At 51.9% G+C, this 18669-nt stretch overlaps 1 protein-coding gene across 1 annotated transcript; it reads left to right on the top strand.

Annotated features, from left to right (window-relative positions):
* Positions 1–277: 277 nt before the first annotated feature.
* GUITHDRAFT_47787 (hypothetical protein) lies at positions 278–595 on the top strand (the record flags this gene model as incomplete). The annotated part of the gene is made up of 1 exon (XM_005834636.1): positions 278–595. A coding segment is annotated over one exon (318 nt), but the record flags the coding sequence as incomplete, so codon positions are not given.
* Positions 596–18669: the final 18074 nt, after the last annotated feature.

Genomic DNA, 18669 nt, shown 5'->3' on the forward strand with positions numbered 1-18669 from the left:
GGAGGAGGTTAGGGAAGACGGAGGGGAGGGGGGAGGGGGAGAGGAGGGAAGGTGATCGAAGATGGCGGGAGGGGAGAGGAAGGGGTTGATGAGCGTGGAAGAACTGATGGAGGAGCTGGGGGAAGAGGACGAGGAAGGGGTGAGGAGGAGGAGGAGGATAGAAGTGGCGTTCAGGGTGATCCGGAGGGTAGAGGCCCGCGCTCTGGATCTGTGCAGGGGAGCGAGAGAGGTCAGCATGATCGAGTGCGGGCTGGAGAGCATGGAGGAGTTCTGGCGGCTGGCGGAAGTGGAGCGGCTGTGCCTTCCTTCGAACAGGATCAAGGAGATTGGGGTCAAGGGGATGATGGGGAACCTTGTGGAGCTCTTCCTCCAGGACAACATGATAGTGCGACTGGACGGCATAGGATGCGCCCGGAGGCTGAGGAGGCTGTGGCTGACAAGCAACGAGCTCCAGGACATCAGCGAGGTCGGTCAGCTGTCGGACCTCCGGGAGCTCTGGATGCAGGACAACAACCTGTCGGAGGAGGAGCTGTGGGCTGTCAAGGACCTGGAGCACTTGTCCTGCCTTGACGTGACGGGGAACCCGATCAGCAGCATGCAGGCGCTCGTCCCCCTCACTCGCCTTCCTGCTCTTGTTGACCTCTCCTTCTCGGATGCTCACTTCCTGCCCTGCCCCATCAGCTCGAGGCCCGACTACAGGAAGGAGGTGGTGTTCCACTGCGAGCGCTTGACGTTCCTGGACGGGGTGGAGGTGAAGGAGGAGGAGAGGGCGAAGATCAATGACGAGATGCTCCAAGAGTCGTTGATGTTCGATGAGCGCATAAGAAGGATCAACAGCGAGTACGAGGGCAGGTACGACTCCATTGAGCTCGAGCAGGAGAAGGTAAGAGCAGGCTGCTGTTGGCGACGCTCCTCCCTGACGAGGTGGTGGAGGCTGTGGATCAGATGATAGCGATGGAAGAGATCATGAAGCAGACGATGACGAACGTGTTCAGTCAGATCGCACAGGCGAGACAGCAGGCTCATGCTGCTGCCCAAGAGGAGATTTCGAGGCTTCAGGTTGAGATGCTGCTGCATCGTTGCTGTCTGACGGTGTCCACAAGAGCAAGCATGACGATGTTCAGAAGAAGCTCGAGCAGGTGAGCAGAGGATGAGGAGAGGGAACGAAGGAGGGAAGGAGGTAGGAAGGGAGGGAGCGAGAGGGAGGGAGCGACGAAGGAAGGGAGGGAGGGAGGGAGCAAGGAAGGGAGGGAACGAGCGAGGGAGCGAGGGAGCGAGGGAGCGAGGGAGCGAGGGAGCGAGGGAGCGAGGGAGCGAGGGAGGAAACGAAGGAGCGAGGGAGCGAGGGAGCGAGGGAGCGAGGGAGCGAAGGAGCGGGGAGGCGAGGGAGCGAGGGAGCGAGGGAGCGAGGGAGCGAGGGAGCGAGGGAGGGGGGGGAGGAAGGGAGCGATTGATCTTTCTGGTTGTCTCAGAGGATGGATGCTGATGGATCGGGAGGTCTTGATTTCAAGGAATTCAACGCTGGCGTGTGAGAAATATCTCATTTCATTGATACATCCTGCTGCTGCTGCTGCTGCTGCTGCTGCTCCTCCTCCTCCTCCTCCTCCTCCTCCTCCTCCTCCTCCTCCTCCTCCTTATTCTGTTTCTAGGAAGCTGCTCAAGACCTCGTCACTCCCTCCTCTCCTCCTCCTTCTCTTTACTTGTTCCTCTTCTCTTTTCTTCTCTTTCTTCTTATCCTCCTTCAGCTTATTCTCTCTGCCCCCACCTGCATCTGATAAGTCCCCTCTCTCCTTCCCTGTCCCCTTCATGTTTACCCTTCTTTCTCCTCATTCCCTCTCCCCCCCCCTGGCCCCTCCAGCTGAAAACTCTCCAGATGTTGGACGAGGGAAAGAGCGCGGGGAGGAGGAGGGAGTGAAGTTTCAAGGTTCAATCAAGGGAAGATTAATAAAAGACATCCGAATCACATGCTATCAACAGAGAAATCATTGCGAGCATCACTAGCGCGGCCGAGTACGAGACCCTCTGACCCACCGACGACACGCCTCCGTCCCTCCTCAGGGTCGACATGTCCTGCCCGATCTGAATCTCCACCGTCTCAAATTTACAAATGTTGTTCCCCCCGCACACTCCACAGGCGTCCACGGACCGTCCTGAAGTCAAGATCAGCTGCGCTGCAAATGCCCCTGTCTTGTGCTCACGACTCCACTCCTCCTCTCCCTCCTGCTGTCCTTCTCTCTCCTTCTCCTCTCCGTGCTCTCCCTCTCCCTTTCCCTCCTCCTCCCTCGCAGATCTCTCCCTCCTCCCTCTTTTCACCTGAGTTGACCGCCCCGTCGCATCCTCTACATGAATCGCTTCCTCCCGCGCAGAAAGGATAGCAGAACTGGTCGTTGGGGTTTTGGAAGCATCGAGGGGTCGCCTGATCGCAGCAACCACACTCGTCCACCTTCAAAAAGGAAGAGCATCAGTATCGAAGTCAGCCAAGCTCATCCTCCTCCTCTTCCTCCTCCTCCCTCACATTGCGGTTGTTCCCGTCGCAAACGCCGCATCTGTCGTACTTCTTCCCGCTGTTGATCACCCCGTCGCACCCTGTGCACGACTTGCTGTCTCCACCGCAGACTCCGCAACTGACGCGATGTCATCAGTCCTGAGGAGTGAACGCAAGAGCACGAGAAAGAGGAGGAAGGAGATGAGGAGGAGGAGGAGGAGGAGGAGGAGGAGGAGGAGGAAGTTACCTGTCAAAGATTTTTCCTGAGTAGGCGATGCCGTCGCATCCTACGCATGTCTTGTTGTTTCCGCCGCAGATGCCGCACTGATCCATCGGGATGCACTTGCCCGATGCATCGCGTCCGCATCTTCCGCAGGACAGGCACGACCGGCTGCTGCAAGTGAGCTGGGGGCACGTGGACTGAACCTGTCCTCACCTGTCACCGCACCAGACTCCGCAAGCGTCGAAACCGTAGCAGGGCGTCACTTCCCACTGGAGAGGAGGGTCAGGACAGGATCGCCTTCCGGCCTCTTCAGGTCTCACCATCACTGGCACAGCCGAGCCGGCGGGCTGATACTGAGTGCGCAAGGTTGTGATGAAGGTGTTCTTCATCATGACATTTCGCAAGGCGGCTGGGAGGAGGGAGTGAGAGACGATCTCGGCAGGAGCAGATCGGGTCACCTTGGTTGTCCGTCAGGAGGCGAATGGAGATGTCGATCTTTCCGGACTCCGGGATAGACTTTGACTTCAGAGTACAGGTCTGGCAGTTTGTCATGGACCAGACTGCGTTCGTGTTGCCCTGGAGGCCTGCTGATGACGTCTGGATCTGTCCGATGGTCACGCTGGTTCCTCCGACGGTGACCGGGTTCCTGTTGGTACAATCCTGATAGCAGACGCTGACGATGACAACACGGTCCTGGTCACACATAAACACAAGCTCGTCAGAGCAGCTCAGCAAGTCATCGACGTGTTCTTACGTCGGTCAGGTAGAACTGGTTCGTGCTCGGATCAGTCCCAAGTGCGTTCTTGAAGGCTGTCTTGAAGACGGCATCCTGGAACGTGCCCACGTCTCCGCCCACCCTCACGATCGCAGTGACCATGTAAGTAAAGTCGTTGACTCGAGTCGCCCAGGTGGAGGCAGCGCTAGCGGGGCAGAAGAAGCGGTTCGAGCCCCCGCAGACTCCGCACTTGTCGTAGACTTGGCAGCTCTTCCATAGCTCGACCCTCTGCGTGTAGGCGTAGGGAGTCATCAGGTTGGTGGAGGACTGCAGCCGCTGCGACTGGAGGAATTGGCAGGGGACGAGAGAGCAACGTATCCTGTCGATGCAGGAAGTTCCGTTGCCGTCGCACACGCCGCAAACGTCGAACACCTACCAGTCACGGTCAGGTGCCCTCCAGCCCTTCCTCAGTCCTCACCTTGTACGAGTAGGCCAAACCATCGCAGCCTGCGCAGACTGACGCGTCCCCACTGCAGGAGCCGCAGGCATCTATTGTTTGACTCTGTGGTACAGTCAGAGACCGTGAGGCTATGTATGTTAGACTGCTCACTGCATCGCATTTCGGCTCAGCGCAGTTATTGTTTCCACCGCACACACCGCATCTGTCAAACTTCTTGGGCGAGTTGACTACCTCGTCACAGCTGACAAGTAGACAAGTCAGCTCAACGCGCTGAGGTTGGAGTCGCCGCACCCTTTCTTCATGCTGGCCGGCTCGACACACTTGCCGAAAGCGTCGAACTCTTTCCCGGAGAGAGGGATTCCATCGCAACCCAGACACTGCGAGAGAGGGTCAGAACACCGAGATGTTGTCTCGCTGCTGACCTTGGAGCCGTCTCCACCGCAGATGCCGCACATGTCATACTGTTTGCCAGAGCCTTCAACTCCGTCGCATCCTTCAGCACAAGTCAAGATCGTACGGGCTTGCTATGCATGTTCGGCTACCAAGTTTGCAGTACGGGCTTGTCAGTTTCGTGTAATCGCAGTTGCAGTTTTCGACTTGGACGCTACCGGCGGAACAGGTCTGAGCATGCAGCATGTCAGGACTAGCGTTGGGAGTTTGGGAGCTGAACCTTTTGGACTGGCGCAACTCTCGGAACATCGTCGGAGCCCATACAGCTCTGATTGTTTCCGCCGCAGACCATGCAGGTATCAAATTCCAAGACCGACCTCGGTATGCTGTCACATCCTGCAGCACCCGTTAGACCTACAATCGACAAGCAAAACTCGACAGCTACCGGCACACGATCTAGAGTTCCCTCCACACACTCCGCAGACGTCGTTGGTCTTTCCTCCCAGGCCGTAGCCGTTGTTCACAGCGCTGATCGAGGGCTGCCAAGGAAGGTCTGGACGAGGAATGCGGTCACAACCCGCGCACGATCTGTTCCAGTTGGGCGATGTGGGGCCCTGAACAGGTCTCAGGCTCGAGTGGTCACAGGCACAGAACCCTCACCTCGCTATGGCAGACAAGGTTGTTAGGGATGATCCTTTTTACAGGGCAGTTGACAAAGTTGGCAGGGCAATCAACTACAGGCGTGTTGCCTGCCATGGAAACATCACCGCCGGACACCTCTAGGTAAGTACAACAACTCGTGCTTACCTACGCATACTCCAGCATACATCCCACAGTAGTCCAGGTTCGCATTCATACCGTTGCACTGTCCGCAGCAGTCGACAACAGCACCGCTGCAAGACAGACACATCAAACGAGAAGAGCTGGAGTGTTTCTGCCTTCACCCGTTCGGCTGCCCACTGCCGACACAGTCGCAGATTCCTTCGCTCTGTACAGTCAACAGAGCCTTGTTGGCAGTTCTGTCCACGCAGAGTCCACATACGCTGACCTGCATCGACAGTGAGAAAGCTAAAGTGAAAGCGTCATGTTAATCTTCACTTCTTGCGTGCCAGGGCAAACGGTCCCTTGAAAGTTGCACTGCCCTGATGAAGCTCGAGTCGCCAGATGAGCTTGGAGTGTAGATCCAAAAGCAGCACCTGCACGGTTGATCATCAGACCCAGCAATGGCAGAGGAATCGATAATGTCACCAGTGTACTTCAAGCTCACTGTAGAGGAAGTCGTCTGGTCCACACAAACTTCACACTTGTTCTTGAACTTGGGTGCCAAGCAAGGATTTCCTTCCCAGTCGCAGATCCCTTGTGTAGGCAGCTACACACAGTCCTTCAGTTACAAGAAAAGAAGCTGGGAGACTTACCGCTTGGTCCTGGCAGACTTGGCACTTGTTGTTGACTTTGAGCGGGTTAGAGATCAAACCATCACAGCTGAACACAAATGTTATCAATCATATTCATCCGATCATAACCATCAGATCATACCCGGCAAGAGTATCAACGGCCGCAAAGGTAGTAGCGTGAGGCGTGCGGCAGGTGATGAGGCCAGGCGTTCCCAGTGGATTGACAGTCTGTATGTCTGTCTTCCACTTTGCGGTCACATTGTCCCAGTATCCACATCCTACCAACTGATCGAGCACAGGTCATCCTCAGTCACAACAGCACCATGCTCACTCACCGTCCTTATCCCTGTCGTGTTGCTTCTGTTCTCGGGTGGCACGGTGAACACCTGCAGCTGCATGGTGATGGGGTTTGCCAAGTTGGCCACTTGCAGCAACTGAGGCACGGTTCCGTCTCCTACTGTCCCAGCTTGATAGAAGTTGAGCACCACCGAGCTGCTTCTGCTCTTGTTCGCATCTGGCCCGAGCGAGGCGTACGGATTCAGCTCGTGAACTTGCACGATGGTGTCGACCATTTTTTTCGCTGCCGGGACGCTCGCCATGGCAGCGCTTGCGACAGTTCCGAGATCCTTCGGTAACACGATGTTGTCGAGTCGGTTCGGAATGTTCACGATCTGGATAGTGACAGGCGACAGGGTGAGCTTATCGACCGCTTTCCTGATGGCAGTGATGTTCAACGTGCTGGTCTCAGACTTGTACGGCTCTCCATCCACCCTTGACCTCATCGCAGCCTTGACGGTGTCGTCCAACATCGAAATGCACTTCTCAGCCGCGTCACTGGCGGGCGACCTGCGCCGTGAGAGCGCCGTTGCTGACAGCTGGTTCACCAGGGCAAGCCCAGCAAGGACTGAGCTTGCCGTGTTGTCATCCAACGAGATAGTCTTGTCCGCCAACAGCTTGTCATAGAACTGCAGCGAGGATGCCACCATTGCTGCTTTCTTCTCCGCAGACAGACCACCAACCGCCGACATCACAGAGAGCATGCTGGTGCCTAGCTGGCTCCTGACGGAATCTGGAATGTTGGGCGAGCTCACCATCCCCAAGGCGGTGGCCATTCCTTGATCGAGGACGTTTCCTAGGTACTGTGAGTCTGAAGGTAAGCTCATCAGTGCGATGGAAGTCAGTGCCAGAATCCTGCTCGGATCTCCTGAGGCGAGGATGCTGTTGATGTTGGATCCTACATCCGAAGAAGAGTCCGCAGACACCGTCACAAGGCAATCTTGAGACGAAGAGGCTCCACAATTCGCTCTTGTGACAGCGCCCAGAGCGTCTGTGACAAGACAGTACACTTGGAGAATGTTGGAATCTCCCTTGGGCAAGACAGTTCGCATGGTGGTCTCCATTGACTTAGAGCTGAGCTGAACAAGATTGTTGCTGGTCTTTCTGTAATCAACAAAACCAAACTCTATGGACAAAGGCAAATCTTCGTCCACCCAGAAGGGAGCTGAGAATTGAAATGAAGTAGAAAGAGCGATTCCTAAAGCTGGACTTACTATGAAATCACCCAGTGAAGGAGGCTTGTTCATAACAATATCCACGCTTGCAGTGCTTGTCAGCCCCGCAAAGGTTCCGAGCAAAGTGATGGAATACTTGTCTTGTGAGGCCATCAAGATACCAGGTTCCAACACAAGGCTCACAGTTCCCCGAGCCGTTCCTTCAGAGTATCTGTTTGGATCAACTTGAACTGTCGCAGCGTACTGGATCTGCGCAGGAGGCGGGTCAATGCTCCAACTCGTTTGAACCATGTCCTGCAAATTGGTTGGAGACGCGAAGACTTGACCAGTCAGCCTGATCTTCTCGTTCATGTTGTACTTCACCTTCAGCCCAGAAGTTATCTGGACGGAAGGAATGCTCACAGGGGCCAAGTAAGTTTTGATTCGAACAACATCTTGACCATAGAATGCACTGGAAGTGACGTCCGATGGGCAGACGTCTCCCTGACTAGCGTACAAGAACACTCGGAGCATGATGTAGTAGTCTGTGCCTTGCGCCAAAGTGTGAGCTGAAATATTCCATGTTGGCTGCTGACTTGTCAGAATGACCTTGTTTGTCAATGCTTCAGTACAACTCCAACAGTACGTCAGATCTCTCAACCCTCGCTGCATCATTGGGATATTCGGGTTGTAGGAATTCGTTCCATCCAGGATGAGATCGTCTACGTATGACACAGTGCGATTTCCTCCCACGATTTCTGCGACAGGATTGGAGGCTACAATCGTGACGAGAACAGTGCTGCTCTGTGACGTCACCGTTCCGAGATGCTGTGTGATAGTGAGAGTAAAAGGATACTGTTGTCCAGCAACGAAAGGCAAGGAAAAGCTTGGTATGAAGAGGTTGAGACTATTCTTCATGATGCTGCTGCTCTGGAATGCGATGGAAAAGTCTTGATCTGTACCGCTGTAACTCCATGCAAATGTTAAAGAGTAATTGGTCAGGCAAAAGGTCGAAAAGTTTGAAATTCCTTGGAGCGCAATGTCATCTTTCAGGTTGAAGTACTGCTCTTTGTCGCCGGAGATGCGCACTCGTCCTAAGCGTGGGTTTCTCATCGTCAAGTCGAATGTCCCTAGGCCACTGTTGCCAGCGAAGTTGGTTATGTTGAGCTTGACTGTGTACGACCCTTCCTTCATGCATGTAATATTGCAGTTACCGGATACGCGACAGGTCTCGCTGGGGTCACACGTGAGGAAAGCAACGAGTGAATATCCCGCTGAAGGAAGGATCATCAACCCGGTGACACCTGATGGCCTTGTCTCGATCTTCCACTGAACCGACCTGTGCATCATCGTTACTAGAGATCACAGCTGAGGCATCGAGGCGCTTACGAAAAGTTCCTTCCAAGTCTTCCAGTACTCCTGTTGAAATGTAAGCTAACCGAGTGACTAAGGTAAGATAGGCTAGTACCTTCGCGCGTCCAGGCTGATCGATGCGCAGATGTCATGCTCCGAGAACCCATCTATCTTCACGACAGGGGTGGGGATCGAGCTGAGAACTGTGGAGAGACGGATGGATTGATACAGATTCGGCGGGAACGCATAGGACTTGGCCAGCTGCATCTCAACATTTGTAGGAAGAGTCACCGCCAACATGCCGAGTTGAAAGTTGAGCTCTGCCAAACTGACGATCCCATCAGGGGAAGCCGGAGTGGTCAGGATCCCATCGTAAGCTTCCTTGGAAGGATCTTTCTGAATCAAGATTGGGGGCCAAGGGCTCTGGAAAAGAGAATTTCCCAGAAATCCTGAATTATTCTGCGGACGAATGAAGGAATCCATCCTGAAGGACGGATTCTTGCCTATCTTCATGATCAAGGTTGTGCTGCATGCATGTATCAGATGGCAATGAACAACTCTTTCAACAGAATCACTTGTCTGGGCTCCAAAGGCATGTAGCAGCAGTATCAGTGCCGAACAGCCCGACTGTTGACGCCTGTAAGAAGTTGAGGCATCCCGACGAGCTGGAGCTCAGGCTGGCAAGACTGCAATCAAGTGTGAGGTAAGGTAAGCAAGAAATCGATCAGGCGCACTTTCTGTCCGATAACCCAGCGATATCCGTTGCAAGGTTGAAGCGGAATCGGATCTCATCGAAGACGCTGGACAGGAAAGCGCCGACTGATATCGGTATCTTAGCTGTCACAACCGCAACAGCTGTTTTTCTGTACCTGGATAGGGAGAATTTGCGATGTACTGGAAGAATGTACAAGGAATATTGATGGCCGGGCAATCCTGAAACTTAGAGATGGGATAGAAGTCCACTCGGTTCAGGGTGACAGTCAGTGGGACTCGGACTCCAACGGCGAACGGAGGTGCTGCACAAACTATGCTTGCATTTGTCTCTGAGGTCGCAGACAGAACAGAGGACTCTGAATATTGGTTTCCAAATCTGCCGCGGCTTGTCAGCAATCAACATGCAGGAAGAATCAGTGCAAACCTGCACTGAAGGCGAGTGACTTCATAGAAGTCCACAGGATCCTTCGAGCACGTTACAACTGCCGTTGCTGGAACATCCGGTGGACAAGGGATCTATTCTCAGGATGATTAGAATTGATTTAGATCGATCAGAGGATGATGCCTGTGTCAACTTGGAAAATGAAGTGTTTGCACAATCGCAGATGGCATAGTCCGTTGAGAATATGCTGTCCCCATTGAAATCTTGTCCAAAGTCTTGATTTTGTGGGAACAGATTGTTGGTCATACACCACAGCTCGTTGGCATAGCTGGAACCCAAACTGCAGTGGAGGGTAAATTTCGACTTCAACTGCATACTATGAGTATTTACCGGAGAGCCGCATCGTCGTTGGTGCAGCTGTAGTAAGCCTGAGGTGCTGAAGTGCCTTGCTTCTTGTAATAAAAGGGAAACTGGCATTGCCTCTTGATCGTAGAGCAAGCTGCAGTGCCCGTGCACGTGAGAGATTTGCGGGTTCCCTGAAGAACGGTCAGGTTTCTCTGCTAACATGAATCAGGAATCATATACATCTGCATTGAGTGTAGAGACCACACCACTGTTGAACCTGACGTTGCACCTGAGAGCAAGTAAGACAAACCAAAGCTTGAGAAGACCCTCACCTGCTGTAATTCACCAGCCCGCTTCCAATCAAAGTGACCAAAGTCCCTCCTGATACGGACCCAGCTGGAATCTTGGTATAATCAGCACTAGCAGCCAAGACACCTCCTTGTGCCAAGGCCAATGCAGGAGTTGGAACAACCTGGAAATGACTCGTCAGCATGCTCGGTTGCATCTCGCCAGTTTCAGAAAACCTGAGCAATCCTTGGGGCTGTGAAGTAGAAGTACGATAGAGAGTTGGAGTATTGTTGTTGATTTCCAGTCACCCGGATACTCACTGTGGTCAGCAGAATTCCACGTGGTGGCGACGAGCAGAGGAGGGTAGTATCATCCACTACGGTAGCGCTTACGATGGTGTACTGTTCGTGAAGGAAATGCGGTCAGACCCTTACAACGTGAGTAGAAGAGTCAAAATTTTTCTCACATTCAGAGCCGAGTCAATGAACTGACATTCGAAATTTTGTTGCGAGATGGTGAAGCGCGAAACTGACAGTGTAATCAAAGTATTTCCCACGTCTCGGCCTGATCGAGGGAATATTCTGAGCAGAGTGATGTCTTCGTAGTAGAAAAATTGGCTACCACCAAGATTACAGAATTTCAATGCATCGAGAAAGGCATGTACCGGGAGGCAAGGCTGGTGGACAACACCTTGTCGACCAAGTTAAAGGTGATGGAGAAGTTCACCTACAGTAGAGTTCAGTGGGGTCGATTGAGGGCAGGGTTTGAAAAAGTCAACCAGTCCAGTGACACCAGATCTGCAAGAACAATCACCCCATCGTTTGTCCAGCTGAAAGTTGTTCGTGGTGGGACAGAACTGGGCGGTAGGAACAGGTGAAGTCCCAAAGAAGGGATCATTCTTGGTGGTGTTGATACAGGAAGTTGTCAGAGCGCCATTCCATTGAAAGGGGAAGACGCAGGAGCTCTCCGTCGACTTTGTTCCGTTCACGAAGGTAGCCCTCCATTCGCAAGACTGGGGCGCGACGCATGTAACGGTGGAAGCGTCGATGAACGTCGTCGGCGAGTAGGAATTGATTCCAAACACACACCTAATGGAGAGTCAGGAGGTCCAGGCACACGGATGTTCGACTTCACCATGCAGGGCTCTGTGAAAACCTTGCTCCAAAAAGGGTGATCACTGTCCCACCCGACAAGGGGCCACCGGACGGCTTGATCGACGTCAACTCCGGCCTGCTCATGTCGTACTGATACACGAGAGACTGCAGGCAATCGTTAGCGACTGAAGAAAGAAAGTCACAGAAAGCCTTACACTCGGTGGCAACTGGTAAAGATTCAAACCAAGTTTGACGTTGATGTTACAGAGGAGTTCAGTAGTCGAGGTACACTGTTGGATCGGAAGGGTGACGTCGGATGCAGTGGTTGTTGCCGTGGCATGCATCTGAGACAAGGACGTGAAGTCGTACGAGCTCACGTTGTATCGCATCAAAGGGGTTGTGCAGATTGTCTGGAAACAGTTGCATGCACACTTCAACGGGAACTCCCAGGCAGCGGGCATGACGCATCGGACTTCGTTCGGATTGATGTAGATCGCTTTTCGAGAAACAGAACCAGTGGTAATGGTTCCATCTGTTATCATCGAAGCTGTGGTCGGGTAGAATAGGCATGACAGTTGAGGTACATCAACGAATCCTTGCCCGCGAATGAGGAGGGTACCGCCTCCTCCTCCTGAACCCGTCGACGGGAACAAGGTTTCGATGATCGGGTTGGCAAAGGTGAAAAACAGAGTGTTGGAATACTCCGCCGGTTCGCCGTTCAAGGAGACCGAGACCGAGACTTGACCTGTTGACGTCACAGTGGCCGGGGCCATACACATGAACGAGTCGATGACGGTTGATTTGACATACTTTGCGAGAACAGCTTGATTGCCGAACTTGCAGTAGATCTTCGCTGGCAAGGAAGTTGACGAGCCGCACCCTTCACTCGAAAGTACTCCGAGTGGGAGGGGGAGCTGTTCGTTAGGTCCAGGGCATCCTCTGTACTGATCGAACAAGTTGTTGCCATCGACTTGCACCAATGTCGGTAAGCCAATGCTGGCAGCCTCTGGTTTCATACGCAAAATCTGTCAAGCTTGTCAAGACCATGCAAGCAACAGGTGAGAAGACTTACGCTCGGTCGTTGATGAAACAAATAGTAAGCGTTTGACAGGGTGATATCGCCGGCATTCAAGAGATAACCAAAGCCATTCACAATGCCGTGGAGAATCAGGCCGAGCTTCGCCCTTGGTCTCGCGGGAATGATGTCAGGAACAATCGCCGGGGCTTGACAAAGAGCCATGGTTTCGTTTACGATGGTTGCTCGAGTATACTTATTCGGCACATTCCAACGATCTGCAACAGGAGCAATGCTCTGGTAGTCAAAAATACACCAGGCAAAGTTTGAATTGCTGCTATCACAAGGAATAGATGCTGTCTTGTTGCAAAAGTCTTTGCCGATAACTGTGATGTTCGTTTGAGCATCATAGATCCCGTTGGTGGGAGACACAGCAAGCACGCTAGGACGCGAGATGAAAAGAACATTAACATTCTGAGTTCCACTGTTTCCGACGAAAGACTTCGAATCGAGGGCAATGGAAACATACACCAAACTTGGATACTTGAGAACAGGGCTGTGAATAGGGCACACAAGAAACGTAAAAAGTCACGAAAGTCTCAAAGAAGCATATGCAGTTCATACCTGGTGCAAGATATTGAATACAACCCTCCATTTAGGGCAAAATCAGCAGGGACAATCACAGTGCTGTTCGGCACGGCCTTGCAAACGCCCTGAATGCACAACATGGACTGGAATTTGCACATCGCCTGCACAACAAGGTCAACATCCATTAGCTCTCTTGCAAATCTGGTATACCAGAGCGAAGGAGCTATCCACAATCGTAACAACGTCGCAACCGTTGCAAGTCCCAGCGATCAGTTCTGGTCCGATGGTCACAACCACTTGGCTTCGCTTCTCGCAAGAAGCTTGCAGGCCGCACAGCGTGTTGGCTGCATCGGTGATAAGACCTGCTCCCGCACCGCAGTTGGCTCCGCAGTCCTTGAGGATCCTTGAAGGGCTCCAGCTGTAGATTACCGGGGAGCGGTAGAAGAGGATGCTAGAGTTGGATGGTCCGCTGTAATACTGACCTCCATCTGTGCTCAGTTGAACGATCGTGTTGACCGGCATCTCAGTGCACTCCCCCGCGAACAGGCAGTCTGCGATCGAGGTACAGAACGTGCTGTCCTTGGGTCCTCCTCGACAGAAGCGCATCCGAGGCAGGATGAATCGAACAGTTGCAGGGCAGATGTTGGTGTCGCCAGTTGCCGTTGGGTTCAAGATGATGTTCGGGGCGAAACAGAAACTCATTGCGGCAACAGCGCTGGTGTAGTTCACAGGGCAGCAGGTGTTGGGGTTCATTCCCTCAGCCAGGCAGCAATCGTTGGGTCCTGTGGGGTTCTCATTCGTTGGAAGGCAATCATCCCTGGAGCAGTATCCGTTGAATTGTGCGCAAGTTCCCACGGCTCCAATGACTGAGTGAATCTGCGCGGGTATCCTAGGAATGTCGACGCGAGCGTTTATGACCGCTATCGAAACCCTCAGCATGTTCAAGCTGTGCATCTTGACAAAGTCAAGACAAGCACTGTTCTCCACTGGGACCTTCTGAACTTTCTGGAAAGTGGCATCGACGTAGAGTTCTCTGATTTGTGTGTCATATAGATCGGAGTCAACTGGAGCTGAATTCGAAGTCAGATAAGCCGTAGAGAACGGTCTGTGGAAGGTGAAACTCGACGTGTAGGTAGTGAACAGCATTTCAGAGACATCTGTGATCGAGGTATCTGGTGAGAACTGAAGTGTGACTGTGGATGTCTCAGCAGCTCCTCGAGTGGGGAGGGTACATCTATATTGAGTATCGCTGATGAAAGTCGCATCTCTCACGCAAGGACCTGGTTGTTGTCCTTGGATCGTCATACAGGGCATTTCTGGAAACCTGCACTTGGCAGGCCTCGAGGAGTCGAACGAGCTGCCCGTGATCGTAACAGAAACTTCCGTCTCAAACAGGCCGTAGAGCGGAAAGAATGACACAGATGCAGGAACTTGGAAAAGATTGAATGATACCCCATTGGGGGGCAAAAAGGACAGGCCGTTATCAAAGGATATTTGAACCTTCATCGTGACTTGGTAGTTGCCCTGGAAGACATCTGAAGTGCCTTGGAACGTTGCCGTGCCGATGGTGAATCCAATCGAATCAGCGGATATTGCTCCAGGAGCCAATGAGTCTGCTGGTGATGTTTTTTTATAGGTCGAGTCACCATTGACGATTCTCACGACGAAGGTAGTGCTCTGGAAGGTTGTGTATGGGCTGATCAAAGACGACAAGCCAGTTCCGAGCAGCACAGGTGAGACAGCAAAATAAGCCGGGATCTGTCAGAATGGAGGTCAGGAACACAGGAGAAGAGTACACGAAAATACAAACCTGACTGGGTTGCATAGTTTGAATGTTCACGTTGTACACAGTGAAGTACACGGTCTTGACAGGAGTCTCGGGCACCGTCAAAGGTGTATCACATCCAGATGGTCCTGTTCCCCCTTGGAAGTAGTTGATCTTGATTGGGAGAAATTGACTGTTGTGGAAAGAAATGCACGTGTGATAGTTTCCGGCTAGAAGGGAGGGAGTAGTACCCTTCATCTTGACAATGCCATCGCAAAATCCTCTATCCTCCACAAGAGTAAGAGGTACATCATGACCATTGGAGCAACAAGAGTCTGCATTGAGCGGGTCGCACACTCCTGGAGATAGGCGATAGATGATGTTGGTTGGCACCAGCAAAGATCGGTTGTACAAGAAACAATTGATTCCCGTGGTGTCACCTTTGTTGCAACTTGCAAGCTGTATGAACGTATTAAATGTTTCAGTTTTGTTCTCGCCTATGAGCGTGTTCTTTGAGGTTCCGAATTGTGTCATGAAGGTATCCGCAAAAGATTCGAAAGTCTTGTCTAATACAACAGGAGCATCATAGAACGTCAGATACTTATTCAGTGCAGTCGTCCAGTCGTAACCATTGAAACTGATAGAAATAGCAAAGAATCCAGGACCTTGCACACTCGTGTGAGGCAATCGCACGGAGAGCGTGTCTGGAGAGATGAACATCGCATCGCACGAGACCCCCCCGGTTGCACACTGTAAATGCAAACATCAGCGAATTATGAAATCAGGGAGAAGTGAAATACCGAATCCACGTTCGAAGCACTGAGCGAGCAGTTGCACGTTCCGCCGATCAAACAAGATTGGGTTGCACACTGGCTCAGCCGACATAGAGTTTGGTTTCTGAGCTGCGGATCGGTTGGAGCATTCTGCAAGCGAACAGTGAACGTCAAGTTTTCTTTGGCAGGCGAGTTTCTCGGATACACGTCAACTACTCCAACATCTTTCTGATAGCTCAAGTCGAAGTAGCGACCCTGGACACACGTCAGAGCAGCAGGTATCAGAGTCTTTCCATACCTTCAACGCACGTGAAGTTAAAGTTGTCTCCGGGTTCGACATCAACTGATTGCCTGAAGCGTCACAAGTTGAGAGCACGGTAGAGGAGCAATCCTTGAAGCTCCGTCGCATTGCAGCAATGCTGACTGTGCTGTTGAAGTACCGCGATGCCCCAGTTGGAAACAGCTGATTCAGAGGAGGAGCGGCGCAAGAGTAGCATCTGTCGACATCGGCACTGATGGGGTTGTTGCCTCCGCAGCAAGTTGCGCTTGTGACGGTTGCATTCCGCAAGTAGTACTTACTTCCAGTGTCAAATTGGAAATGGAATACGCAGACCAATTCAAAGGTGAAACCAACCCACTTCTTATAGGATCTCAAGCCAAAATTCAGACTTGTACCTCCGCTCTCCTTGGCGGTTACCGGAATGTAAGAAATCACATCCGGAGTGTACGGGCACAGCTCTCCAGTAAATCCAAATTCAGAGGTCAAGTTCCGAAAGATTCCTTGCGAATCCATACATATACAGTTTGCACACCCGACCGATGAGCTGTACAGCTGGTAAGTATAGTTGAAGAGGATGTCCGCAGCATCTTTCAGATACAACTCGATGGCAAGAGATGGTGGTCCATAAAGCAGATCTTGAAGCTTCAGGGGATTCCATATTTGATAGGAGAGAGCCGTGACATCGTTGTTCACGGGCGTAGCAGAAACCACGGTAGAGCAAGACGATGGCGCTGTGCAGCCGGTGTAAGTCACCTTCAACATCAGCGAGTAACATGGGGAGGAAGAATAGCAGAGGTCCTTTCCAAAGATGGTCACGGTCTGATTCGCCCCCAGAATTCCTCCAGTATATGGACTGATCGAAAGGATCGTAGGATCTCTGTAGTATCTGAAGAGTGGCTTGCCGTTGGGAGACGAATAGTCGATAACTTGTACCCCATTCAAGGAGACATACATATCGAAACTTTGATCAGCAGTTCCAGGGGGGGTTGTACAAGTGACCTGAGTGCTACTGACATACTGAGCAGGTATGAAAACAGTAGTAGAGGATTTCAGGACACAAGAAAGGTTCGCATAGTTCCCAAAGTTCGTCCCCACAAGAGTGATCTTTGAGCCACCTGACGCTCTTCCCAAACTCGGTCTGACCGAGCTCACGGTTGGATAATTTACGATGGGAATGGAGAAGAGGGTGGAAAAGAAATCGACCCCGTTGAAGCTGATATCCATCAGCACTGTATCAACCGACTTCCAAGCGTCCTGAATAGCCGGGAGCGTGCATTGAATTTCAGTATCAGAGATATTTTGTCCTGTATTGTTGCCTTCATTCTCGACCCCTTGCAGCTGCATCCATTTATATCTACATGTGACGGGAAGACCCTGAAACCCTGTTCCCAAGAACTTCATTGTCACTGAATCGGCAGTTACTTGCCGTACGTATGGATTAGTGCTACTTGTTATTATAGCACTGTACACGAGAAAGTCTTTGTTCCCAAAGTAGAAGAATGGGGGATTTGGGAAGCTTACTCCGACATTGAACTGTTGGCGCTGAGTGATGCTCTTGCCATTGCTGTCCTCCAAGGGGTTTGGTGTAACAAAGCTGATCAAGTTCGTTGATGCAAGGTACCCGTTGCTGATTGTTATATTTGCATCAGTACGACCAAAAATGAGCTGGAAGTTGTTGAGATCGAATGCTCCAACGGAACACTTGTCTTTGGTAAGCTGCGTGTAGGAGAGATTAACCTGGTTTGTCTCCTGGCATATACTTTGAGACAGTATGAAGTTATCAGCAAAACTCAGAAGCACATTGAAGCGAGACCCCCCATCCACAGGCCCAAGGGACGGTGAAATCGACTGAACGTTGTAGTATCTCAACATAAGGAACTCGTCGGAGAAGTCAGCGCCGTTGAAACTGAGCCGGACCTTGTCTGAAACTGGAGTAGACTGTGCTGGCGCTGTACAGATAGTCTGCGTCGAGGATACGAATTTTCCAGGACTTATGACATCTCCAATCGAACAGAAAACGCTGTCAGTGCTCGTGAAGAAGTTTCCAAAGACTGTCACTTGGTTTCCCCCTGAGATTCCAGCAAAGGGGTTAGCAAGCTTCGATAGCTGAGGGTATGGATAAAAGAAGAAATTGGTGTGTGTGAGCGAGAGCTGGGAGTCATCCTGTCCTTGCCCATTAGGCGACAGGAAGAGAGAAGCCAACGTGGAGTATCCGAGCTTCGACCCATCACCGAGATCAGGTGTAGAACAGGTGACGAAGTTTGTGCTCCTGAAGGTAGCAAGCGTCTCTAGTCGCGTTCCTAAACTCTGTAGGGACCGATCAAACGAGAAAGATTTCAAGGTCTACAGTTACCGTAATAAAGACGCAAGCCATGCCTCCTGTGTTTCTGAAGGTGCTTGCCTTGACGGCGAGATTCATAGGATTTGTGGCTACATGACCAAGAGGTTAGGAAACAAGGAGCTTTCAACTAGAACTATCCTCACCTTCCAACATGATCGTAGTCCCACCGCTGGCTGGGCCGAGAGAAGGGTACGCCGAAGCAACACCGTAGGGCAGAATGTATTGGAAGGGGCTGTTGCCAACGTAAGATTGGCCATCGATGGCAAGCTCGGTAGGGAAGATGGCTTCCATCCCGATCTTGAGCTGAGGACTGCGCGGAAAACACGAATCAACATGAAAAGATATCTCTTGCAAGATTCAAAGATCACCTCCTACAGGTGATCACTGTATTGCTGAAGACTTGAACTTGCCGTGAGACCTGTTTTGTGGAACTTACAATCTGAAAGAGCGGTATGAAATCGAAGAAATACCGCTGATCCAAAGCGGCATGAAGGCCATTGATTGAGTGTAGTTGGGCATGATGGAGAGGAAAAGTTATATCCGGTCAGAGTGATCCATGTACCTCCTGCAGCGC

Source organism: Guillardia theta (genome assembly GCF_000315625.1).
Source record: "Guillardia theta CCMP2712 unplaced genomic scaffold GUITHscaffold_24, whole genome shotgun sequence".
Taxonomy (NCBI): domain Eukaryota; class Cryptophyceae; order Pyrenomonadales; family Geminigeraceae; genus Guillardia; species Guillardia theta.